The sequence below is a fragment of the Aulonocara sp. 'chitande type north' Nkhata Bay genome, linkage group LG3, assembly GCF_057382095.1.
Source record: "Aulonocara sp. 'chitande type north' Nkhata Bay isolate Kocher_YH1m ecotype deep benthic linkage group LG3, A_spYH_male_GT1.1, whole genome shotgun sequence".
Lineage (NCBI taxonomy): Eukaryota > Metazoa > Chordata > Actinopteri > Cichliformes > Cichlidae > Aulonocara > Aulonocara sp. 'chitande type north' Nkhata Bay.
The window spans coordinates 27,711,291-27,738,334 of record NC_141346.1 but is presented as its reverse complement, the minus strand read 5'-3'; the positions used below and the strand labels follow the sequence as shown (position 1 = coordinate 27,738,334).

Below are 27,044 nucleotides of genomic sequence, written 5' to 3'. Positions count from 1 at the left end.
ATAAATAAAATGCTTGCATCACTGCATGCTGTGACATCAGAATCACAAAATGAGTGTGATTAAAACACAATTAGTTTGAAAGAGCGATACTGGCTGCTTTGGGGGAAAAGGTGACATCGTGTGCAACGTGTTTTAGAAGTAGCCCAATAGCGCTTATTTTCAAAAGGGCTGAATGTTATTTGTGACCATTTACTGTGTTAAAAAACTAGCTGGCTCTGTCTCCCTCTTAGTTCAACATTCCGAAATCCCGATTTTTAAATAAAATGATCGCATCAACCCGTGAAAGAAACCCCAGTAGATGCGTAAAAACTAGCTAGATTAAAAACTAGGGGTTTGATTAAATGAAACGCTTGTGAACAGGCTGACATTGCCCATTCAGAAGAAATTCCCATTTGTGCCGTTTTTAAAATAAAATGCTTGCATCACTGCATGCTGAGATATTGTCAGAATCACAAAATTAGTGTGATTAAAACACTGTTACCAACACTTTTGACTAGATGTAAATAAAAAGCATTCCAGCTTTGTTGATGCGCATTGTGAAGCAAAACGGCTTCCACCCCTCCACGCAAAAACAAAGAATTGCTCTTAAGAACACATATGTCTGCATAACTGAATGTTGAGACATGCCAAAGCGGTAAAATAGTTTAATTATAAAAACCCTATGGTTTGTTTAAATTAAAACCCAGTTAAAAACACATAAACTCATATAACCTCTCTGACGCCCTGTGTGTTTCCACACCTGAACGCGCATGTGCACACGCACGAAACTGGTCAAACAGGTTGTCAATCTGGTGTTGTGCCAAAAAGTGATTGTCTGCCAAACACTGATTTCCGGTATTTGCCAAAAACTGATTGCTCATATTTAAACTGCTATAACTTGTTGGGCTATAATATTTGAAACATATGCCAAATGCATCCCTTATGGATGACGTAAAGTCATCTTGAACCACAAACAACATTCGTGTAACAAGGTAGAAGGCGCAATCAGTTTTTGGCAGTGACTTATATATAACCTTTATTTATGCACTTAAAAAAATCTCATTAATATGAAAAATGTCTTTTGTAAGAGTAAGTTGGCCAAGAGGACAGCAGAAATAGCAGCAAATATTACAATAGTTCTGTAAAAATATTTTAAGTGGGGATAAAGGACCGGATTGGTTATAATGTAAGTACAATAACACAGAGTTGTAAAGATACTTTAAAAACGGATAATTTTTTAATTCTCTATATAACCCCTTTGTAAACCCTGTTCACTGAAGTCTATTTACGAATATACGTAAAGATATTACACATAAAAAATACACAGAAACATTGGAAATCAGTTTTTGGCAGACAATCACTTTTTGGCACAACACCGGTTTGGTTGGCCGCCATATTGGACTAGTGCCATCGTATTACTACTCATATGTGTGACTAATCGCATCCGGTGGGAAAAAAAAATTATGTTTTCTCCCTTAGACGGAGGGGGGTCTGTGGAGGGAGAAGAATAAAATCACAGGGGCTGGCACACACTTTTCTATGCACAGACAAGATGGAACCTTTCACTCTGCAACCCTGCGTTCCTCTGTACTTGGATGGGGAAGAGATCTGCTTTCCCGACGCCACAAGCATGGGAGGCAGCAGCGACTGGTCCTCATCGGTGATCAGTGACACCCCCATCACTGTCTACAGTAACAGATGCGATGCGGCCGATGCTCCGCGGAGAGAAGAGAAAAATAAGAGCTTCCTGTTTTTGCCACTGCCACTATGTAAATAAACGCCACACACATCATCGCCGCCGTGACATTCATCTTTATTTTTAATGAAATTCACACAGTTGGATGTATTAGTTTGACTTCATACACATTTTTTCAATAAAATGAAAATTGTGAGTCATTAAACAATCCAAGATATTTTTATTTGTTCATGCTGGAAGCAGGTGTTGCAAGTATTTTCAATTTCTCTTCTTAAATGAAATATTTTTTCACTGTTTCCAGTTAAAGTTTTGGAACAATGAAATCGGCCAGTGGTCTCTGCAAGGCAGAGTCAGCAGATGTGAGCCAGCAGTTCATCATGAGAGGAGAGGCAATGCTATAGTCATTGGCATTGCCGCTACAAAAGAAAGGGAGGGGAAAATTTCATTTATGTTTACATAATAAAATATGGTAAATACCATAAACAACAACAAAAAACGATATGTACCTAGTAACATTGATTTCCTGGTTTTTAATCTTTAGTTTTGTAGTTGCAACTTGTTGTACCTCCTCATAAACTGCACTGAAAAAAAGGGACTGGCCATCTCTTGGATTTATATTAGCATCTTGCGTGTATTTAACACAAGTACCTCATGTTTTAAGGTTAGGTGTAACTATTTAGTGTAGAAACTACATGATATGCAGAGAAGGTACATTAATTTGTTCATATCACGTTCAAGTGAAGTAAGACAATAATGAAGCAATGTCAAATCTCGCGATATCGCACGTAATTTCATCTTGCGTTCTTTTGATCGTGGGTGAGGACTGCCGCCATCTCAGTAACGTCGTGCTGCCCGCCACTACTTTTTTGGTAAGTTGCTGCCTGCCACTACTTTTTTTTTGGTATATATGTTGATTTTCTGAATGAATATTTTCAAAATTACACCCAAATGTGGTTTAATGTATAGTGTGTCACCATGTAACGTTAACGTTAAATAAAGAATTGGCGCGTTTTCATTTGAATTTTTTTTTTGACAAGGAGCCGTTAAGTTGCAATTAACTTAACTCTAACATTGTTTGGTCTTGAATTTCAATTAGTTTGCAAAATGACTGTTCAGTTACATTATTCAACAGTGTGTATTGCACCGTGGTGAGATTTTGGCTACGTCCACGCATACACGGGTATTTTTGAAAACGGAGATTTTCCGTTTTCGTTTTAAAAAATAATCCCGTCCACACATAAAGGCAGAAATGAAGGAAAACGCTATTATTTCAATTTCAATTCAATTCAATTCAATTTTATTTATATAGCGCCAAATCACAACAAAAGTCGCCTCAAGGCGACTTTTGTTGCTGCTTTGAACATCCCAAAGCAGCAGGTGGCGATATATGCCTAACCGTGCAGAAATGTTGGCCAATCAGAAGTCTAGAAGCCTCGGTGGGAAAAAGTAAACAAAGCTGGGGCATAGAAGCGGAACCAAGTCGTATGTGTGGAGGGACAGTAACTGTGTGTATATGTAAGCATTTAAGCACTGCAGAGAGTAGAATTAACAGTATTGTAGAAATTCATTTCACCGAAACAATAACGTGGCGCACAGTGTGACGTAGCCTTTGACTATCAAACCACCTCTGCTAATGTAATCGGCGGCATTAAGTTAGCTTACGCCCCTCAACGCCTTTTTTTTTTTTTTTTTTTTTTGCTGCAGATTGAGAGACAAAGTCTATTCGCATTTCACTTGAAGTAAGCTGCTGGATCGGGGGTTTGAGTTGTTGTGGTAAGAACGTGACATTGTATTTTGTCAAAGTTTTCGTAATTAATTATGATACCGATAATATGCAAATATATGCAGTACAGTACACTCAAGCACTATTAAATATATGAATTCTAAGTACAGCTATCATTTATGCAATCTCTTTGCAATCAGTAATTTGTTTAACTCTGTCCAAAAATTGGGTTATTAATATTACACTTTGTGAATTGCTTGTCATACGTAATTTAGAGAGTCATCATTAGATTTAAGGGTTCATCCTTTTACTGTTGTGTATACCTTCCCATTGTTGTTCTCTTCATTCAATAATGCATCCTTGAAATATCAAACACCATTTTGTCCTCACTACACCTCACTCCTTCTTTATTTTCTCTTTTACAGTGAATGGTGCTAGAAGTGTTGCAGTGACATAGTAAATGTGGCAATGTAAGACCTGCCCTTCAGTTTTTCCAAGTAGGTCACATATTCTGAAACATTATCGAGTGAGACATAGGCACTTTGGAAATAATAATCGTATTCCATGTGTTCATGCAAGCTGTCCATGCAGTTCTAAAACATGGAATGCACTATTAATTCATTTGAATAGATGCCACGCTGTTAAAAATAGTCATCAGTCACAGGGATGTACATTTAGCTGTCATTTGTGTTCTTGTAAGGATCTTGTGTCTGAGAGAGATTACTGGACTCACATTAATGCCCACTTGAAGAAAAATGAGGTTGTAACTTGTATGTTTTTGGACTGCAAATTCAAAACAAACGTCTTCGGATCTTTTAGATCCCACAAGAGTAGGAAACACAGGTGTTATTCAGTAAAAAATCTTAAACCAGGAATAGTAGTATCAGACACAGTTGCTTATCCAGAATCTGCCTCCAGTACCTTTGATGAACACATTGGTGAGGGTGCTCAGCCTGGTAGCAGTGCTGATGCTTCACATAACCTCCCCAATGTAATTGAGCACAGTTTGGCAGCAGCTTTATTAAAATTGGAACATTTTTCTAATGTACCAAGCAGAGCAATTAATGATTTTTTGGTAGAACTTCATCACTTAAGCGACTGTCTCTCAAAATCTCATGCTGAAGGTGTTCTAGTGGACATTTTTAAGAAGAACAACCTTCAAGTTGACAGAGCTGTCATAGAGGAAATCACTACTTCTCTGTGGTTAGCAAATCCTCTAAATAAGGCCATAGAAAAGGGTGGGCCATTGAGTTCTTCATATCAACGTAATCAATATTACAAGGAAAATTTTAATGTTGTTGAACCAGTTGAATATATTTTAGATGTGAAAGAAAACAAAACATTGCAGTATATTCCCATCCTAGAATCCCTGCGAGTGCTGCTGAGTAGGAAAGATATTGTGGACAAGATAGTTAGAATTCATGAAACACGAAGGGAGACTTTGATAGGAAAAGAAATATTGTACAGGTCTTATAAGGATGGTCTGCATTGTAAGGAAAATACTTTGTTTTCAGGGGAAGAGCTAAGTTTATCCATAACTTTGTATGCTGATGACTTTGAGGTCTGTAACCCTTTGGGCACCTCCCGCAAAACTCACAAACTTTGTGCTGTGTACTGGGTACTGAATAATCTACCCCCAGATTCTCATTCTAATTTATCCTCAATTTTCCTGTGCATTTTGTGCAAAACTGACAACGTAAAATCATTTGGGTATGACAAGGTATTAGAGCCCCTATTACACGACCTAAGGTCTTTGGAAGTTGATGGAATTTTTGTCCCTCAACTGGACAAATCTCTGAAGGGGACAGTGCAGATTATTGCTGCTGACAATTTAGGAGCACATGGAATAGCAGGCTTTGTTGAGAACTTTACAGGCCCCTTCATTTGTCGTTTTTGTACAGCAACTGCTTCAGACATTCAATCACATGAGGTCAGGTCAGGAACTTTCATTCTCAGAACAAAAGAAACACATGAAACCCATGTCAGAGCAGCCATAGATAGTGGCACTAGCTATTTTGGAGTTAAAAGAGGCTGTCCTTTTACTGGAGCACTTTCTCATTTTCATGTTGTCAGTGGCTACCCTCCTGACATTGCCCATGATCTCTTTGAAGGCATTGTGCCTGTTGAAATAGCACATTGCCTCAAGTTACTGATATCAAAGAAGTATATCTCCTTGGATGATATAAACAATTCCATATTGCATTTCCCATACAAGTGGACAGACAAAACCAATAAGCCTCATACTTTGCCACAAAATCTTTCAAGCAGGAAAACCATAGGGGGCAATGCCCATGAAAACTGGTGCTTGTTAAGACTACTCCCATTTCTGATAGGCCCCAAAATCCCTGAACATGAGCCAGTATGGCAGGTCTTGTTGGATCTAAAACAGATTGTTGAGCTAGTGGTTTCTCCAGTTCACAGTGAAGAGTCTATTGCTTACCTTGAGAGCAAAATTTCAGATCATCGACAAAGGTATCAAGAGGTGTTTCCTAACAACAAATTGCTGCCTAAACACCACTACATAGAGCATTACCCACAACTAATTCAGCTTTTTGGGCCTCTCGTGGGACTTTGGACCATTAGATTTGAGGCTAAGCACAGTTTCTTTAAAAAGATTATGAAACACACCAGTTGCTTTAAAAACGTCCCTCTGTCTTTGGCTGTGAAGCATCAGTTTATGATTGGTTATCACCTGTCCTCTCCAAGTATTGATAAACCACTGCTGGATGTGTCAGAAGCATCCACTGTCCCATTAGATGTTTTAAAGGAAGAGCTAGCTCAAGCTTTCAAACAGAGAAATCCTTTTGTATCTGAAATACACATTGCAAAAAATGTTTGTAGGAAGGGAATACAATACAGGCCTGGTATGATAGTGGCATATGGTTCTTGTGGTGGCTTGCCTGAATTTGGGGAAATCCATCAAATATGCATTTTGCAGCAGGGACTATTTTTTGTGTTAAAACTGCTGTGTGGATGGTATTGTGAGCATTATGGAGCCTTTCAGCTGACTCCATCTCCGGCACGAGAACTTGCTCTTGTGGAAGTCTCGGAACTGGCTGATGAATACCCACTGGCTGCCTATGCAGTTGGAGGTATGCAGATGGTGACCTTGAAGAGATCAATCTGTGTCTTTGGGTAAGATCATTTAAAAACAATTGTGCTGGGTGATAAGTATGTTGTACCTCCATGTTTAACCTTGTTTGCGTGGGAAATCGTGATGGAATTGGTAACATCATGCACTGGTGGATGTGATTAAAGAAAAGGAAGGACTGTTGAAAAAGTGTGCACGGTGCACGGTGCTGTCACATATAAATGTGTATGGGATACCTTGGGCACACTAACTGGTGTTGTTTTGTTTTGTTTTTTCTCAGAGTTAAGTTGTATTAGTGTTATAATGATAAAATATGAGGTTTGTTATAAAACTGATTGTAATTACATTTTCCTATTCTTTCCTAACAGACAGTGAAGAATGAACATGACAGCTCCAGCTATTCTCAGAGTTATCCTTGGACCAGACAGTAGTCAGAGGGTCATGATTTCTGCTGGTCTGCCTTCAACTGTTGCTGAACTGGAAGCTGAAATAAAGACTCAGTGCAAAATAATGGAACCCTTCCGATTGCAGTTCATGGACACACTTTTTGGCAACGAGTTTGTGAACTTAACTTCAATGGAAGAAATCCAAGACAAAGCGACAATCAAAATTGTATACACATCCTTCCAACCTCAAGACCAAGGTGAAGACACATTTTCTTTTCCATCAACCAGTGCTCTTGATGACACATCTACTTCTGGTGACAGCACCGTGACTCTTTCATCTCCAGAGTCTACATCATCACGGTCTTCGTGGCCAGATTTGTTCTGCATTCCCAATTTCACATATGATGCTGAAATTAAGCTTGCGCAGGCCCATGTAGCTTTCAAAGAAAATGGGATGCTGCTGATCCCTGATCCAAAGCTGAAGTCCGACATTTTGGAGGGTTTAATCCAGGAGGTAGTCAAGCACACAGTCTACCTCACAGACAGTAAGTTTGACCAAGTTGCAGAGGCACTCATCCTGAAGCATCCATGTTTAAAACAAAAAGGCTCACACAGTGGCTATGCGGGATGGAAGTTGAGCCTCAAATACAAGTTATCAAACTACCGCACAAATCTCCGCAAAATAGGATGTCCTGAAGTATGTGTGAATTCTTTGAAAAATAAGCCAGCTGAGAAATGTTCCCCTGCTTCTGCCGTTAAGCGACCAAAGAGGGGTGAAGTGGATTACTGCCCCTCTTTTCCACTTGGAGAAAGTGAACAGTCCCTTGAGAAGATGAGGGTTGAACTCCTTTCCGATGTGAAGAGGCGCAACAACAGAGAGACAGTCATGGATAAAATGAACAGAACATATGCATTGAGAAGACAAGAAGTCATTTTTGATGCTCCCATGATCAGAAATGTACAAGAGAGATGGCCGGCTCTTTTCTTCCCAGCAGAGGTAATTTAAGTACGGAAAAGAGGACAGCAAAAAAAAAAATGCATTAACCCTCTCAGGCTCAAATTAAGTTTTTGTTGCTAATGCACAACCAAGTCCCGCAGTGGTACTTCTGAGTAAAAAAAAAACCTCATAAAATATGTATGTGGGGTAATCAGGTTGTTAGTTTTTAACTGTTGCAAATCGGCAACGCCTGCCTCAAGAGGATTAACTAGTTGTGTCATAGATGTGTTAATGTGTAAAGGTAGTCCATATGGAAAAGATATATATAAATATTCTAAAGTTTGTATCTGTCTTTTGTGAAACTTGTATGAAAAGCATACATGAGAGAAAACAGATATAAGATCCCTTGAAAAATTATATAAATGAAACTTTTGGATACTTACTAAAATAATATATGAAAGTGGCCACTTTCATGAGTAAATCATATAAGTCTTATGTGATTTACTATATCAAGCAAGCCAAATCTGATGCAAGTCTTTAATAAGTTTTTTCTATTTCTTTTTCATATGGGAGTGCTTGACTTTATTAGGATGTGTGTCCATATATTGCATAGCAGAGTCCAGATGAAGAACTATGCTCTATACCAGCCATTATTTGAAAATAATTTCATGTTGTTTCAGATAAACGCAGAGTTCAAACGCATCACAACCATGACTTTACAGTCAAGGTTTCTGTCGCAGCTTGACTATCTCTCCGAAAGTCTCCTGAAAGTGTTTGCAACGCGATCAGGGGAGCAGGGCAGGAAGATAAAGGATGTAACTGCCATGATGACAGTAAGAACTTTTAAATTATTTAACTACAAAGTGTATATGCATTGCATTAGGTCAGTAAAAGATTTATACGTTGCATCCTTTGCAAAGCTCAACTTTTACTTGTGAGTACCAATTCTACTGAAAGGACCCTATCATTTTCGTCATGCATTTAGTGTCCCACTGTGAAAAATTGATCTTTTTTATATGATCTGGAAACTATTTAGTCCACTCCCTAAAAATCATGTCAAACTTTTGAAAATTGTTTTGCTGGTGTTGCATGTTGATGACTGGTTCAAAAACACTGTCTTTGATCACTTTCTTCTATGCTACTGAAAATTTATCTATTTTTTTTCTTTGTTATAATTCTTAAGGATGACATTGATGCTCGAAGGGAGTCCCTCATCAAAGGACTGTGCTTCTATCTGAATGAAAATCCTGACATCTTGGTGCAGGAGTACATGGTGAGTGTTTTATGAGTAGATTGTGGCTTTGCAACGTTTTTCAAAATGTATTCAGATAGCCATTTAATTCTCCTTGGACTAGGCAGGCCTAGTAGTCCTCTTTAATAATATGGCAAAGAGATTCTAACACTGAGATTAAAACAAAAGGTTAAACTTGTTCGCTACATCGCTTTTGTTTGGAAAAAAAATTGCCCAACTGTGAGGCTGAAAGAAAATCTAAATTCTTCTGAGTGACATAGCCTGGCTTGCTGGTGGGCCAATGACTTTCTAACAAAAGACTAATGTAGACCTTGAATGCCCTTCATTTGAAATAAAAAAAAAACAAAAAAAACTTTGTGTGTGTGTGTTCTATTTGTTGTTGTTGTTTTTTTCGTTTAGAAACAGATCATGAATGGCAGCATGACAGGGCACTGAATGTAAAAAAGAGGATTTGTCTAAAAAAGGAATCTTAAAGAAATGTTTTATCTTTAACCAGGACATGACCGAGGCCACTGCACTGACTGCTATAGAGAAAACAACGGTGGGCATTTATGTCTCCAGAGATACGCCAGGCAATGACTGTCCTGATGTTGGCATCATCATCGAGGGTGTGGTGGTTCTTCAGGATTTGGATAGTGTGGCCCTTGCAGTTGCCATGCTTTTTGGACTGTTTTACTCGTTGAACATGAGTTACCCATCACAGCTCCGCTACACCTTTGAGGTCATTCAGAAGGTGGTAATGGAATTGGATGCAACTCTGCTCTCAAGAAAAGCCCAAAATTTAAAGACAAAACTGCTCATGTAAAGAAAGTTCACTGTTGCTCGGCATGTGAGGTGGTTTGCTCTCTCACTTGTTCTCCTGCATTTTGGAGGTTCGATATCAACGACAAATCAGTGTTCACTATTGTGTACTTTGTAAATGCCATATAGATGGGGCCTGGCTTGGTTTTGTTGTTTCCTTTTTGCTCTCTGTTCAAGTTTTCTAATTGGCAGCATTTTTAGATTTTGGTTTATTTGTTTTTAAAAGTGAAGAAATGTAGGATTGTTCACCCCAAATAGTCCCATCATGGCTATGTGAAACAGCATTTTAGGTTTAATTTAGTTGGTGTAAGATTGCTTTGATGGTTTTATGTTTTAAACCAAGATGTTTCAGTATGATCATTGCTGGAATTTTTGAAACTTTTTTTGTATTTGTTAAATTTTTTTAAGTCACTCTATCACTGTTATTTCTGTGGCTCTTTAATAAAGGTTTTGACTTGCAAGTGGTATTTTTTTCTTTTTTTAGTAATTAGGGCAAAATGCATAATGTTAATGATAAGGTTAATAGGTAGGTGTTTCCCAATCCAGTAATTTTAGAGTTAATGGTAACTAACATTATGTTAAATTATTTACAATTGTAATTGTTCATTTAATCTTAAAACCTTAAGCAGAATTTTTTGTATTACTGTTCTCTTTCAAAAAGGTAACCTGTGTTTTTCTGTGTTTTGTCAAGTCAATCATGGCATAGATATTAGACCTTTTAGTTTATTTATTTTTTCTCCCCACTCAGGTTACCATCTTGAAAGAGAACAGTGCAATATGTTATAAAGCTTACATTAAAAAATGTGTACTTGATACTAGAATATAATAACACATTGTTAAACGAAGATAACGTGTAGTATTTAAGTGACCAATTAGTGTTGGGTAAAAGTTACTCAATAGTGTTGGATTAAAGTGAGAAAATTATGTAAGAATAAAATATTCCAAGACTTCAAATTACTTCAACAGAACATGTCTCAGTCACATTTTATCAACACAAAATTTATAGGTTTATTGAAAGTGAATAACTTGTGTTAATTTAACACAATTTTTTCATTTGCTGCCAAAGCAAAGCATCTGTGTGCAACAAATGTCCACCATTGAATTAAGTAAATCCAACAACATATTTTTTTCAGTGTGCTGACTTTAGAGCTGGAAAAAGAACGTGAGAACAAACAAACATTGAATATCCACACAACAAGCTCTTTTTACAGAAAGCACCACCTTTGGGTGCAAACTTTTGTAATAATAATATGATGCAAGCAAATGCTGCACACACTTCACAAGTAATGGTATACAACATTTGAAAAAAAAAAAAAGAACTTTTCACTCACCTAAAAGTCCATCAGTGTTGTTGGCTGAAGGATGCTGTCTTAAAACTGGCCAAAGGAATTTAATGCTGTTCTTCTTATGAACTAAAATAACCAGGCGCATGTCTCCTGCTGCAATGTCTATTTCATTGTTGCGCATAATCATTGTTACACTGGAAAAATATATAAATATATAAATATTTGACATACATACATATATATATATATATATATATATATATATATATATATATATATATATATATATATATATATATATATGTCGTTAAGGTTTCAAGTATATTTTGGCAGATTTTAGCCCTGCTGATGTTACCCTGTATTAGAAAGGTAAGTATAACATACAGTAGGAAATATGTTAATCAAATTCCAATATTCTAATACTGTGATTCGTGAATTGAGTCACTGAAAGTAATTCAAGCCATTAAATACCATGCAAGTCTCATTTAACCACATGTGAATACGGGCACACATCTGTACACAATGCTGAGAGTATTGTAGTATTGAGTAGCCTTGATGATTATAGTGTAAAATCACCTTCCAGCAGTGACCAGATCCTGTCCAGTGTGATGTGTTTCTGTCTGTCCATCTCGTACAGTGACCCCTTTGGTGTCAATCTCGAAATGCTGGTTAGTTTTGAAGTGTATGAAAATTCTCTTGAAACCTCCATTTGCAACTGAATCAAGCTCACCATTCACAAACAGCTCTAGCACAAAAGAGAAGTGCAACTCAAAACCACACCACAAGTTGGAGGATTGTTATAACAATGGAGATGAGGTAGAACCAATAATGAAATTTTATTTCACAGGAAATACAAAAACAAGAGTTCATTAGCTCAGCGAAACTGAAGACTACTGACCCCTGCTGGGATGATGAAGAAGTTTAAGGCTGAGAGCACCACTGACATCAAAGCACAGCGGAACAGTCTGATTCTCAGCTTTTAACAAAAACCTGTGGAGAAGAGGAGCTAGAGATACATAGATACAGAGTTAGAATGGAGATATAAATTTGACTTTTCTCTTAGCCAAAAATCAAGCACTTGCATACTCGTTTTCAGTTTCATTAACATGTACAATCTTGAAGGTTTTTGAAAGAGGGATTTGTTATTACATATAAAATATAGAGCCTGACTTATGGAGTATTTCATTCCTAAAAAGGTGTTTGTTTTATCCTAGCTGTTTTTCTCATGTATTATGTGATTGTTAAAACAAAACAAAAAACAACAATGTAATTGAAAATATTTTTTTACTCTAATTTGTCAAAGAAAACAAAATAAATGAATTAAATAAGAGTTTTGAGCCTGGCACATTAGATGTTATTGTAGGTTCAAATTTCTGTTAAAGTGGGTAATGCCTAATGTGGATGTTTAAAAATTTCAGAAAATTATTATTAAAATATGTATTTAATACAGTACCATAATTTGGTTGCAGAGGATTGCCATGAGGTGAATAATGATGTATGAATATATCAAGGAAAGTTTCTGTAAACAGATTCACACAATGCTAGTTACATACATTAATATTGCAAAGCCAAAAGAAAAAAAGTTAAAGTTTATTGTATGGCTGTGGAATATATTTGTGTAATAAACATCAACATTTTCTGATGCATTACAGCAAAACACTCAACAGATATGTTAAGTTTTAACTGTTACCCAACCTACGATGTAAATGTAGATAATTCAATTATTAGAATGACTGAAGAGGCTTCTCCAGTTCCTTATTAGTTGAACACTGGTTGGTGTTACATATATAGAAATAGAAAATAACAGCTGTGAACTACAGTACACGACAAAAAAAGACATTTACCTCTTAAAGTAGGTCGTTTTTTGTGGGATCGAGATCCAGTGGGCGAGGCTGAATGTTAGAATTAAATACATTAATTTCTTTAAAAAATTACCATTTTAAATTTAGAAAATCTTTAAAGAAACAACTCTAAAATATAGCATATAATACTCTTTTTTCCAGCAAAAAACTGAAGCAGAGACACATCCACACAATTTCATAAACCTGATTTCAATGCAAAACCAAATAGTATTATGAAAACAGGTGAGGTAGAAGAACAATTAATAAGCAATTTTTCAGTTATGTAATTTAAACTTATCCACCTTCACTACATCTGTTCCTGGCAGCTTCACTGTTACACGTCTTTACCTCTCATTTATACAAATGTATTCTGTTGTTTACTGAATTTTCTCCAGAGCATACCTCCACTGCTCTGGGTTCTCTTCTTCCTTTCCCTATTGTCACTACATACTACTTTTGAATTCATATGATTTTTTTTTCATGTTACTTTGGAATATTCTGGGTTTTTTTTAGTCTAAGCATTTGATATTTTAGCGGTGTAATAAATTTAAGTGGGAAATCTCTTAATGGTAGTGTAGTATTTGAATTACTAGGATCACTATTCCCTATTATTACTATACTCACAAAAAACTTACTCTCTAAAATAAACCACAACAATCCTTTAAATGTTTTGTCAAATAAGGATTTATATCATCTTGCCACATAAAAACTAAACTTACTTTTTATGCATTTTCAAATGATAGAAACATGTTTTACTCAAAAAAGCAAAGTAAAAACAAAATGTAGCAAAAACATGCAGCACAATGTTTAAGTGACACAAAATACATAATGTAAATCTGGATTAAAAAAGAAAATAAAGTCAGATAAATTTTAAATTGAAAAAAAAATATGTAACTCCATACTGTCAACAGTAGATTGCACAGGTATGAGAGTTTTTTTTTTTTAAATCACAAAAGACTGAAAAACATATAAATTCCAAATACTCACAAAAGTAAAATCCTCTGTCTGAAAAAAAGATTAAACAAACAGCGATTAATTTACTTTGCAATTTCAAATTAGTCGTAGTAATAAAAAAAAACAAACAAAAAAAACAAACACATTAGACTAATACTAAAATTCTGCAAAAATGTTTAGCATTTCTGTGATGTATAAAAAAATGAACTGACATTTACAGTGTTTTTTTCTGGTCTTACTGGCCACATTCAAGTAGTACTTTATCTGCCTCCCACTATAGAATCAAACTGTAGAATTACCAGTGTTAACTCCTATCTCCACGAATTCATCATACTGCTGCACTGAAATATTGTGAGACACACACACACACACACACACACACACACACACACACACACACACACACTACCAGCTCAATTAAAAAAAATGTTTTTCAATTCATTAAGTTACTTTCCTAGCTGTACTTGCTCATTTCAGTGTAGCTTTAGTTCAAAGGTTTATTTGTACTTCAGTTAGTTTAATATTCAGTATAAATCTTTTCAGTTGGTACATCAGAATATAGTATGCAGCATGTGTCATATCATACCTCCATCAACAAATTGTAACATATCTATAATTTCTCCTGTAAGAAGAACAGCAAAAAGATCACGTGAAAGCAAGAAATAAGCATCACATTTACATTTATAGTCAAATCAATTTAATTAATTAATTTAATTTAACACCAAATCACATCAACATCAGGGCACTTTGTATTGTAAGGTGAAGACACTGCAATAATTCAGAGAAAACCTGAACAATCAGATAACCAGCTATGTATATAATAATGAACTACTCAAATGGCCTAAAGGTTTCATGAATTAATCAAGTTATAAACTAAGTGCCTTCCTCTTGTAAATCCAAACAATTTTTTTGAAAAACAAATTAAAGCAGGAATTGCATATGGAGCAAACTGACGATGATGATAGAAGCTATCATTATCATTATCGTTATTGTTATTATTATTATTATTATTATTATTATTATTATTATTATTATTATTATTTTTATTATTTGAAGAAATTTGGATTAGAAAATTTAAAATAAATGAAAATTAAAAATTAAACTAATGTAGCTCCAAGAAATACTTTCAACAAAGGCAGGCATAAGAGAGGGTTTGCATGGAAGGTTTGAACACAAAAAATTGTAAGGCTTACAAAACCCTACAGAAATCATGTTACATATACATGGTCACTGCTAGTACAAGTAATAATCATAGTCATAATATTATATCTGTATTTATAAATGGCATACTAAGGAGGAGTAATGCTGAAAACTACGAAACATTTTTGTAATATTTATTGAGAAGGTTCAGATACATTTATGGGAAATGTTTGAAATTTAACTGATGAGTCAGATAATGAAAATGTGTTTAATCCTATTTGAATTAATTAACCATTAAGTATTAACTGTAGGGTATTGCTGTTTAATGCTATACCATCAAATTGTATAATATATTCAGTAGTACAAGATGGTAGCTATGTATTCATTTTTTCCCATTGCCATAAAAAATGTACTTAAAACTAAGTTAAGGGTTCTCATATTATACTAAACTACATTTTTAGGGAAATAAAATGTCTCAATATTTAAAGTAGAAAACACCATATTAAAAAGTAGAGGTTGAAAATGTGCATGTAGGTACAGTATGTAAGAGTCAGTTGTTAAACTGTTGTATTCTGTCAAAATGAATACTTAACTATGGTAATGTGGGTTTTTTTTTTACATTTTTATCTCTATAAAAAGAAAAATGCATTTTATTTAATTCTATCCTAACAGAGTACCTGGATCAAGTGAGGAGAACCAGTGCTCAAAGGCTCTCTCAGCAGCAGTTGTTGCTGAAAAGAAAAAAAAAGAATTAATTGATGTGGAAAAAAACATGCCAGTATTTCAATCAAATGTAAAACAATTTTACAAATGTGCACTAACCTAAATACCAAACCTGAATAAATATTGATCATTTACATATATTTTTTTTAACTTAGCTTTTTAACTGTTAAGTTTTTAACTATTCTGATCATTTTCTCTTTTTAGAAAAACCTTCCTGTGCACAAAATGTCTAAAAGTACACGTATAATCGCTTTCACTCACTCAAACCTTAACAGCAGCCTGACATTATTGTTAGCTTACAGAACAATCCTGAATATTTCTGCTCTCAGCTAATATCACATTAGATAACCCTTGAGATGGTCAAAAGTGCTTAGACTGACAAAAAAAACTTAATAATTTAAGTGCAATAAAATTGTGCTTTTATAATTATAAAAAAATTAATAATCAGAATAACTTGACTTCTTGCTACTGGTGGACTTGGTCTGTAGCTTGCCTCTTGTGCAGCTAAAAAGTTGAAGGAAAAGAGGCTGGCTGACAAAGTTGAAGTGAGATGGCTCATAAACAAATGGCATCTTCTTTAATAGGCCACGGTACTGTATCTGAGATAGCAGCTGCTCTGTATCTAATGCAATTGCTCAGAGTGGTCGTAATAATTTCTGACATCCAAATTTGTGTCATCAAAGTGTAGTCACCCTCACTGTTTATCTTGATGTAGTAAAGCTGTCCCTGTGCAGTATGGACTCATTTTATACAGGAAAATGTTTATAGTTTTCTGAGACTATAAGGAGAAATTATTTTTTTTTTGTGTGTGTGTTAATGTGTCACACATAATATAGACAAAGAAAATGTCATTGTGTTTACACTTGTGGATCATATTATACACATTTGTAACACTTTGAGACATATTTCTGTGCATAAACAAAAATATGAAATATAGAAAAAAAAGTCTTAAACAGTTAAAGTGTTTTTGTTAAACCTCTAGAATTAAAGCTAAAACTTTTGGTGGTGTACAGTCATAATTACCAAAAAAGCAAACTCATGCTATATATTTAATGTCATTTTGGTGTAGAGTTTTTTTAAGTATTTAATTTTTTCAGTGAGAAATGTAAATATCTGCATTTAGGAAGAGAAAATAATGAAATAATAATGAAAATAATTTTTAACAATTAAAAGAAAACGTCATGATGAATACTACTCGTTTTGCATTGTCTTTGTTTGTGCTGCTCACCAACATTATCGCTCCTGTGACGAGTAGAAGTACCACGGTGTCTTGAAATGGACTGACGTCCAGGGGGCTTCCCTCTCTGTGGTGCTTCACTTTCCTTGGGTTTATGAAGCACATGTATTGTCTCTCCCAGAGGCTTTGTGACAACCATAGATGTGAGCGGCGTCACAAAGCTGTACTTCAGTGAGAGACTCAAAGCCTCCTTCTTCACTTGCTCTTTCTCAGGTCCAGATAACTGGAGCCTGTGTCATAAAGCATTAAGTAAATATAATGATTGATTTAGTAGTAATATATGATAAAGTAATTTACACATATTTATGTATCTTTAATTCTTCCATGTCCCCAGGTATTCCCTGGCAATTTAAAATTACAGTTTGAGTCCCAACTTTGGAAAATTAAAGAACATTTTAGTGGAATCTAATATGGACATAGAAACATGGGAAACAATAGATAAACTCATTGTTATGTAAACATCCTGCCTTCTTTTTATGAGAACATATTTGTGGGAGAGTTGACTTTAGAGCCAAGATGCCGAATTTTAACTGTATTCTGCTGCTGTAGTAAACATAATATCCTGTCTTTGTTGTAGCTTTAGATTTTTAACTTGTTTTGTAAATTGCAGCTTAGTTGTTGAGACCGTGGGATGCCATCTATGTCATGAATAAGTACACAACTTCGAAAGCAGATTCAAAACTCTATAGTGGACAAATTGTTTCTTGCCAGGGAAAACATTTTAAAATGGTTGCTGAGTTCTTCAAACATGATCAATCTTGGATGGAAAGAAAGGAAACTACAACTATCCTTCTCTTTGCCCATAAATTCATGCTACATTGTAACTATTAATGTTACTTTTGACCAAACAAACTTTTGCCTTTTGGACTGCAAGTCACATCAAATGATCTAAAGACGTTACCTTGAGTTTCAGGGAAATATATGATGGGCCTTATCCAATATCCCAGATGAGTTATGCACTCAACAGTTAATGAAGAGAAAAATTTGTGTTGCTGCCCTTTAAAAAGTAGCTGATTAGGAAATAACACAAGAAGAAAGATGTCACAACTGGGACAGCAGCCGAGTGATGTGTGGAAACGGAAGACTCGAATGCAGCACTTACTTGAGATGCAGGGTGATTTATTTACAGAAAACAGAACACAAAGTGGGAATGGCAAAACAGAACTAAGGATAAACTAAACTGGGGAAAACTAAACTATAGAACGGCAAACCTGAAACACAAGAGGAGGACTGCAGGGAGAGCACATAGAGGAGTCACGGAGAGGTTAATGCAGAGTACGCAGGGTAACACAGAGGATGAACACAGACGACGCGACAAGGAACACAGGCAGGCACACACTATGGCTGTGTCCCAATTAAGAGACTGCACGTTTGAAGTACGCATTTTAAGTGTGGTTACGTCACAGCCACGCGACGACGGCTGTCCCAATTCGAAGTGTGCTCCAAATGCATACTCCAAATGCGCCGTCGATTTCCTCAAATATCAAGCGTGGTCCGGTGCACGCTTCGTGGTCCCATATATCCCACAATTCATAGCGCGGCGGTGGGTGTGGATAATTTTGCCGCAAAATACGGCAGAAGGGAGCGGCCGAAGAGGTTGTTTTTTTTCCCCCAAACTTTATTGAACTTATAAAGCGAACAGTCAGTCATTCCAGTTCAGTTTGTACAGTAGACATACAAGGCAAATAGGAGTAACAATATACAGTACAATGAAATAAGAAGGATAAATAAATAAAGGATAAAAAAAGAAAAAAGGGGGGGAATGTGACAGACTTCATAACAACTTTTTATTTGAAAGTTGTGACAGCTCATTCGTTAAACATTTCTGAATGAATTTCAATCAATGATAAACCTTTTTTATTGGAGGTTAATTTAAGAGAGTTTAAGTAATATTCAATTTCAATCAAAAACAAATTAAATGATGGGGTTGAGTTTTGAAATTTACATTTATGTATGTGGAATTTCCCTAATAAGATGGAGCGGCCGAAGAGTGAACTGTCAAAAATACTGAATATGACGTCACTTGTTTATGTGCGAATGTGTAATAATTAAAGTCAGTCATATATCCACAAACACAACAAGCTGAAAGTCAGTGATATATGTGTGTGTATATATATGTATATATATATATATATATATATATATATATATCTCATAATAATCTCACAATACTATAATATTGGCCATATTATATTTACATTGCCACAGTGAGATGACTTTAGTCTCATGAACAACATTAACTAATTGTTACTTACTAACTAATCTTAAATGACTGTTCAGCACAGAAATGAAGCCCAACAATCATGTTTTACAGTCCCGTGGTCTCAGCCTCAGATACTCAACTAATCAAAGTGATGTCATGACAAAAATGAATGACTAACAAAACATTTTTCTCCTTCATTTCTGTCAAACAAAGCTGTATGTAACGTGTCTCGTTAGGTTAGTATCATGGTTGCTAGGCAACCTGAACAGCGCAACAAAGCGTATACCGTCCCATTTCACAAGCCTCTCACTTCCGCACTTCTCGTACTTATAGTACGCACGTACATAGTACGCGTAGTGCGCGTACTTCAAGCGTGCAGTCTCTTAATTGGGACACAGCCTATAAATACACAGAGGGACACTGGGAAATCACACACAGGTGGGAGACACAGCTGGACCTGATTAACCTGACGAGACAGGGGAACACTAACACCAGGGACCAACAGAGGGAGCACAAACCCAGAAACCCAGTATCCAAAACACAAACCATCCCAAAACAGCCCACAAATAATAATAATAACATCAATAAATACACTAAACACAAAATCACTGAGTCACGGACTCAGGACCATGACAAAAGATGGCATATATGGTACTTACTCTTTGTCCAGAAGCTGTTTAACTGTGAGGTAGGCCCAAACTCTCTGGATAAGGTCATCAGACACACTTCCACCAGATTCCACAATGCCATTTGGGTCAGAAAATACTAACCTTCTATTACTCTGTCATAATTAAAATATATTGTAATGTCAGTATGCAGGGAAAAAAAACTTTCACAAGATTACAGCTGATAAATATCTTAGATCAAACATTACCGAAATAGCCACAACTTGAGGTGTGAAGATTTCAGTGTCATTGTCTGTGATCTGTCCGGCCACCACAATCTCAGAACCATTATAATACTGACTGAAGTTAGTCTGGGTTAGATTGGTCCCACCCACATAGATCATTGTCACATCTGTCAGCAAAGGAGTTGCCACCTCTTCATAGAAACCCTGTTTACATACAGTGTGGACATGATACAAATCATGCTAATTTCTTCCTAAATCTGTAGTGATTTCAAATCATGTGGTTGGAAGAATACAAAATACCTTCAGCTGTAAATCAGCATCTGAGTCTACATAAATCCGTCGTGCCACACCGTTATTTTGCAGCGACATTTTCTTAAGGAACTCAAAATCAACATCAAAACCAAAACCCAGACAGTAAACTGGGAATTTGCCTGCAACAGCCTCTCTTACATTTGACTGTATTTTCTCCAGATTTGTCACCCCTGAAAATACATAAGACACAGTCAGTTCAGCTCAAAAACAATGGAATCCCACACTTGATAAAAGAAAAACCTAAAACGGAAAATATTGAATAGCTGATCTGTGCTCATTAATCTCCCTGCATTCTTGAGTGTTGTGCTGCAAATGTATTCTTTACATCACACATACTGTCCAAACTCCATGCTGTCATCATCACTCCAGCCTTGCCTGCCTTCTACAAGTGCTAAAGCTCTCAGTGCTCTTCTATCAGCCTGCCTTTCAGACTCATTTGTAGTACCTCCTCATTTGTACCTAGTTGGAGATCCTACATCTACCTCTGCATCTAGACTCTGAGAAGTCCTGTCCTACCGTTACTGGACTCCACTCTGCCATGTTGATTTGTCAAAGTCTTATCGCCAGATCTCAAACTGTTCTTCATTAAACCATGTTCAGGTCTTTCAAATGATCTCTCCTTATTGAAATCACAATAAAATCATTGACTAAAATCATTAAGTCCAGAAGTATTTGTGCACATTTTTGTACAGGTGTCATTTGTTATAACCTTTGGTTGGCTGTCCATCTGTGAGGAGTATAAGGATTGATGCTGAACCTTCTCTGTCATGCGTGTTCAGCATATTTGCTCCTTGCAGCAGTGCTTGATTGATGTCTGTGTCTGAAAGTCAACAACAAAGTTTCAGTACTATAATTATTCTGTTAACTGTTTGATATTAAAAGATATATACTGATTTCTGCAACTCCTCACATCCTCCAGCTTGAATGTTGCGTGCAAAGTTTTTGGCGCTTTCCACGTTTTTACTGTTGGCCTGAACAAGTTCCAATTTCCAGGGAAAAATGTTGCCATCAAAAGTGATCAAACCAAAATGGTCATCTTCTGCCAGGTCATTCAAAATATGGATTAACGCGATCCTAGTCTGGGCAAAAACAGCATTTACACATTACAGACTTTTATAGAAGATTTAAAAAAGACATTAAAAGAAATAGTGTTTTCGTAAATGATAGACATAGCAGACCCTTTAAACCATTTACCTGCTCTATTTTTCTGCCTTGCATTGAGCCACTTTTGTCAATAACAAAGACGACATTTTTGGAAATTCGGGGAAGATTGGATGGAGCAAAGTGATGAACAAAGTACCCAGCAGATTTCTAAAGAGCAGGAAAAAAGATTGCTTTAGTCAAATTTTTATTTAATAGCCAGACAAAGGATATGGTACTGATTTGAAAAACCTTTTCTGGCCCATGCAGTTTTATGTTGTGTGTAAATTGCTAATTGATCAGGGTTTACCTTGATGTCTCCCAATCCATTGTTCCTGTTGACATCATAAACAATAACCAGATCTCCATTCATACCCTGCTCTCCACAGTTGTCACACATTGTCTGTTGATCCACTGTTGGATAGAAATACACCCATGCCTAGAAACAGAAATAATTGTATTCTTTAGACTCTTCATCGAGTGAGAGGTCAGTGATTTTAATTTCTGTCAAAACACTGTCCTGTACTTCTCATTGCTTTGGCTTGATAAATCTAAAAGGTGCATATACAAGTCATTGTTACCAAAAGGTTTGGACACTGTAGATTAGAAATAAAGAGAAAATGCAGTGATTTTTAAACAATTTAAACCATTGTCTTATCTCATTAAACTCCCGAGTTTTTTGTCTGAGGTTCAATAAAAGTCTTGTAATGTGTTTAATGCATAAAATATTAAAAGAAAATCAGAATTCATTATTATGAGTAAAAGTGGGGAATTGCTCAACATTCTGACATATATAGCACAGGAAGACTTCAATAGTTCAAGACTAACATGACCCAAAACAACAATGCAAATACTGTAGGATTCGATTACATTATGTCACTTAATACCAGAGATATGATACAGCACACAGGGACAGTTGAAATCAGTATTTAACAGATGTGATCATTGAGCATTCAGTTGGTACTGCATTAACAAAATTTGTAGTTGTAATCACTATCTTCTTCTATCTCTCATTCACACACATGCATTCTGTCATGGTTCTTGTTTCTACCGACGTTCATTCCTCTTCTCCACCTTTCCTCACTACAAATTTGTCACTTCAGCGACACACATCACTGTTTCTCATGCAGTCCCACAGTTCTACTTGGCAATCTATCATACGTCATGTGAATCAACTGGCTTTTTACTCTTTATCCTCTTCGTAGCTGCCCTAACTTCCTCCTTAATCCTCTGCACTTCATGATTCACTGTCATTCCTCCATCTGTACTCCTTTCTGTCTCATTTTCTTCAGTTCCTCAAATTATTTATTCAATTTTTCAACAAACTCTCTTCATTTGTTAATACATTACCTATTACGCTAACCTGCTGCACATTCTCTCCAGTTTGATCTCTCAATCTCAAAGTCCTTTTCTCCTTTCTTAGTGTCCAGCCTCACATACAACCCACTAAGAGCCTTTTCCTTTGCCACATCTCTTTGCTGTATGCATAGATTTTTTTCTAGGCTTCCTCTTATTGCTGTGACTCTTAGTGTTTATAAAACTGACATTTGTGTTATAACTGTACCTGTTTATTAACATGTGTTTTGGTGATGGCATTAGCGAGGGCTTTGGTGCTCAGGCCTCCTTTCACATCGATGAAATTGATGCCGGCTTCCTCGTGAATGTACACATCCACCTGGGAACAGGTATAATAAAATAAAACAGAAGATCTGATCATGTGTGGTCTTATCTCAGCATTGTTTTCCTAAACAATCACTGAACAGATACCAAGATGGAAGTCACCTTGAAGTCTCTGACAGGCTGCATGGGTCGAGCATGAATTTGCAGCTCATACTTGCCATGTGTGCGTTTCATCAGTTCCTCATATGTGAGTTCAAAAGTGACCTTTTTGTGAGCAGCCACAGTTACAGAGGTCTTAAATTCCTCCAGAGTCCTCCCTACAGAACTGTAGCAGAAACAATAATTATTTCATATAAATGCATTTAAAAATCAGTTATTCCTGAAGAACAAACTTGATTTTTGAGTAAACTGACTAAAAAGCAAGGATTAAAGTGATATTTGGCAGGTGGGGGGACCCCTAAGATCAGGTAGTATGCAGTGTAGTGTGGGGAAAAGAATTACTTTGTAATAAGTCACATACTAATCCCTTTTGTGAACTTTTTTATTTTTTTTTTTATTTTTTCTTTGTGTAAAGAGTGTGCTCAGCTAACCTGCGCTACTATTCCAGTTTTCACTGCTCTTTGTGGATTTGGACAACTGCATTCAAAAGTGTACAAACATATGTAAGCTATAGCCTGTGGCTAATTTAATACACTTAAATTGTTTTGTACACTCTTTCAGAACAACAGAATTCAGCAAAACATCATGAATTGGTTCAATATCTGATTTAAAATATCTACAATAAATGAGGATATGACATGTAAGATTTAACTTTTTAATCTAGCCTACTGAGCTGTGCAACCCGGGATGTCATTGTTTCACTTTAATCCCTGCTAAAAGGATTTTTCCTCCTCACACAGTTAAACAAAATTAATTTTAGAGAACTGAAGATACAGAAGAAGACATTAAAAAAAATGTTACTGAGAATTTTTTCACATAAACCTGTAAGTTAATTAATGAATTTAAATACCTGACAAGCCCAGCACTTTCACCACGGGACACAGCTTCAGTGTACTGCTGCTGAGCTTGCTCCTTAGCTTTCACAACACCATCATAAACTTGGCCATCGATAAACCTGAAGAGGACCAAGAAAGCCCTTGTGTACAAACTACTAAATATCAGGCAATTTGTTCTTCAGTGTAGAATTTACAAATGTCTCTGGATGGTTACAGATCACTTTAACTTCACATACATTTGGAATTTACTGATGAAGGCATTCTTGGGAATCCGAACATGGAATTCAATTTCCTTTGACTCGTCCATACGATTGGCCACACGGCTTGTGATGACAGTGGTGGCATAACGACTGGTCACTGTGGAGTTGATGTGAAAGCTGTAGACGTCCCAGTCATCCTGAGAAAAAACGACAGGGTTAACCGATCTCATTGGCTGGTTTCAGTGGAATTTTATTGGTCTCCCTGCAAAAACCCTAAAATTAGTTTTCATCTAGTGTTCAGGGCACACACTCAAAAGAGGATGACACTCACTTACATTTATACTTTTACTTTTTATGCATCAGAATGGGAGTTGTTAGAAATATCCAACACATGTTTCCATAGTTCAAACAACTAAACAAGCCAAATTTACCTTAACCAATCAACACCATCATCAAATAACAAGCTCAAACAATTAAAATGAGATCTTGATTGTGGATGCACAGAAAGACATACAAACACATACAGTTAGAATTCTTTCACTTCATGGGACATTACATGATGTTATATTGCTTAGCAGAACACTTCATCTTACCCCAATCCTTCTTTTTGTCTCCAAAGTAATGCGCAACTGCCAGTGTTAATGTGTCAGCTGACTTGTACACACACAGCACATGAACAAAATAAAATAATCCTGAGGATTGTCACAAGAACCTTCAATCCACAGAGTTTGTTGTTGAACTGACAGAAAGATGCTGAGACACAAAATATTCAATCGAACATCTCAGATAGCTCATTATCTGTGAAATATTAATTGCAGAGGTACATAAAAAATTTGTTTTCTTTAGCTTTTGGCTTTTAAACTATTTATTTAACCGTGTATATTTAATTTTAAATTTATGGATCTTTAAAGTGGTGCTATGGCCGTTTATGTATTTTGACCCTACCTTGTTTAGCAGTGTGGAAGTCAAAGCCAGCTGCAGCCCAATGAGGGTGAGCTGCACCACAGTTCTCCCCATGATGCCTCCTAGCAGAGCACAAACACAGCTGAAACTGTCTTTTTAAGTCAAACATGGACAACATTATTGTGTACATATATTTTTTTTAAAGGGCAAACTTCACTTTCTCTCCCTCCTCTTTCACCTTCCACCCACACAAAATACTCCCCCAAAGCAGTAATTTACCAGAAATCCGGCAGTTTCTGTAAACTTTAATGTTGACATTGAGGGTCAAACCTGTGCACATCACAAGGACTTTGTCACCACAAGAATCTTTTCTGTGATAGTGTTACAGGAAAAATGATTCTATGTTTCTTTACCTTCTTTTAAATGTACAAAGATGCCCTTTGTCTATGGTTAGATTAGTTTAGAATTATCCTTTTAGACTTTCCCAGCAAAGACATATTGTTTTGGGACATATTGTTTTAGATTGTTTTATCTCTCACAGCTCTCTCCCAGCTCTCTGCTGACGAGACTAGTACCACATATGGAGTTGTTTATTTTATCTGTTTATTATTTTCTTATCCTGTTCTCACTGTCTCTGTGCTCTGTGCCTATAAAAAATGCCAAGCCACTGTGCATGGTGTGAGTTGTTCTCAGCAGCTCACCCGTGTACACGTTTAGCAAAGAAAGTAACTTTGTCTCATTGTGTCTTTATTTCTCCTGGGTTTTTTACAGAGTTTTCTCCTAACAGATAGGTAATACTGTTTTGGTCAATTTAAATGAAAGAGACAAATTGACAAAAATGTATATACTTCAAGTATTTCTAACTTTTTAAAGAAGAAAAAAATCTTTCAAGGTGAGGAAAGTGCTGAGAAAACCCAAGACAGTGATAGCAAATTTAGAAGTCACATGACAGTTAGTCCAGAATTACATTTATTTGTGTATGTATTTACTTATTTTTCCAGAGTGGATTTCTTATGATTGGATTTGTAATATACTGACTTTCAAACCAGCAAGTCCTTTTTAAAAAATAAAATACTGACAAGACTGACCAGCCTGTGCACTGTCTGGATTGATTACAAGAAGGCCTATGACTCAATGCCCCACATATGGATCCTGGAATGCCTAGAACTGAGGGGATTGAACTACCAGAAGGCAACATTGCAGACAAAGAGGACAGCTACAAGTACCTGGGCATCCCACAGGCAAATGGAAACAATGAAGACACTGCTAGGCAAGCAGCAACCACCAATTACCTGCAGAGGGTCAGGCAAGTCCTGAGGAGTCAAGAACCAGATCCAGGCTATCAACACATACGCCCTGCCCGGGCTGGGATAGTAAGCTGGCCAAAGCAGGAGATAGAAGCCACTGACATCAAGACAAGAAAGCTCCTGACCATGCATGGAGGGTTTCAACCCAAGTCCAGCACCCTGAGGCTGTACGCTAAGCAGAAGGAAGGAGGCCAAGGACTGGTGAGTGTCAGCACCACAGTCCAGGATGAGACAATGTACATCCACGAAAACCCTAATAACGATTAGAGGGCTTGTTGACTCCTTCTTGATGTGCGTAAAACGAGGCCGTTTTCTTTTAGGGTTTCTGTTTTTCTGTCTATTGAGCGTTTCTGCTAATGCTCCCCTGTTGTAAAAGAGATGCTAAAAGAAGAAAACTCTTTCCCACACAATACCTCTTCCGAGGGTGTTTTAATAAAATTATTTAGGCCTGATTTCTGAATACGGGCA

The 27,044-nt window shown here is 36.3% G+C and overlaps 2 protein-coding genes across 5 annotated transcripts; one reads left to right on the top strand and one right to left on the bottom strand.

Moving 5' to 3' along the window:
* Window positions 1–1,773: 1,773 nt before the first annotated feature.
* LOC147334955 (inter-alpha-trypsin inhibitor heavy chain H3-like) lies at window positions 1,774–25,436 on the bottom strand. Of its 2 annotated transcripts, XM_086286865.1 has the most exons (24): window positions 25,312–25,436; window positions 24,403–24,563; window positions 24,181–24,285; window positions 23,334–23,496; window positions 23,116–23,226; window positions 21,862–21,990; window positions 21,606–21,722; window positions 21,322–21,490; window positions 21,121–21,231; window positions 20,400–20,581; window positions 20,124–20,303; window positions 19,909–20,030; window positions 17,038–17,276; window positions 15,764–15,817; window positions 14,533–14,568; window positions 13,980–13,997; window positions 12,996–13,043; window positions 12,605–12,670; window positions 12,050–12,157; window positions 11,728–11,896; window positions 11,197–11,345; window positions 5,140–5,149; window positions 2,182–2,256; window positions 1,774–2,091 (listed from the first exon to the last, which is right to left on the bottom strand). In XM_086286865.1, the coding sequence occupies exons 1-24, from the start codon at window positions 25,381–25,383 to the stop codon at window positions 1,977–1,979; spliced, it is 2,709 nt and encodes a 902-aa protein (XP_086142991.1). In that variant the 5' UTR covers window positions 25,384–25,436; the 3' UTR covers window positions 1,774–1,976. The 2 variants fall into 2 exon arrangements, with proteins under 2 accessions (XP_086142991.1, XP_086142990.1); XM_086286864.1 differs by lacking the exons at window positions 2,182–2,256; window positions 5,140–5,149.
* LOC147334956 (uncharacterized) lies at window positions 2,496–10,996 on the top strand. Of its 3 annotated transcripts, XM_086286929.1 has the most exons (7): window positions 2,496–2,544; window positions 3,380–3,448; window positions 3,824–3,895; window positions 6,858–7,872; window positions 8,493–8,645; window positions 8,996–9,085; window positions 9,561–10,996. In XM_086286929.1, exons 4-7 carry the CDS (start codon window positions 6,868–6,870, stop codon window positions 9,867–9,869), a joined length of 1,557 nt encoding a protein of 518 aa, XP_086143055.1. In that variant the 5' UTR covers window positions 2,496–2,544; window positions 3,380–3,448; window positions 3,824–3,895; window positions 6,858–6,867; the 3' UTR covers window positions 9,870–10,996. The 3 variants fall into 3 exon arrangements, with proteins under 3 accessions (XP_086143055.1, XP_086143056.1, XP_086143057.1); XM_086286930.1 differs by lacking the exon at window positions 2,496–2,544 and having other exon boundaries at window positions 3,121–3,448; XM_086286931.1 differs by lacking the exons at window positions 2,496–2,544; window positions 3,380–3,448; window positions 3,824–3,895 and adding an exon at window positions 4,579–6,533.
* Window positions 25,437–27,044: the final 1,608 nt, after the last annotated feature.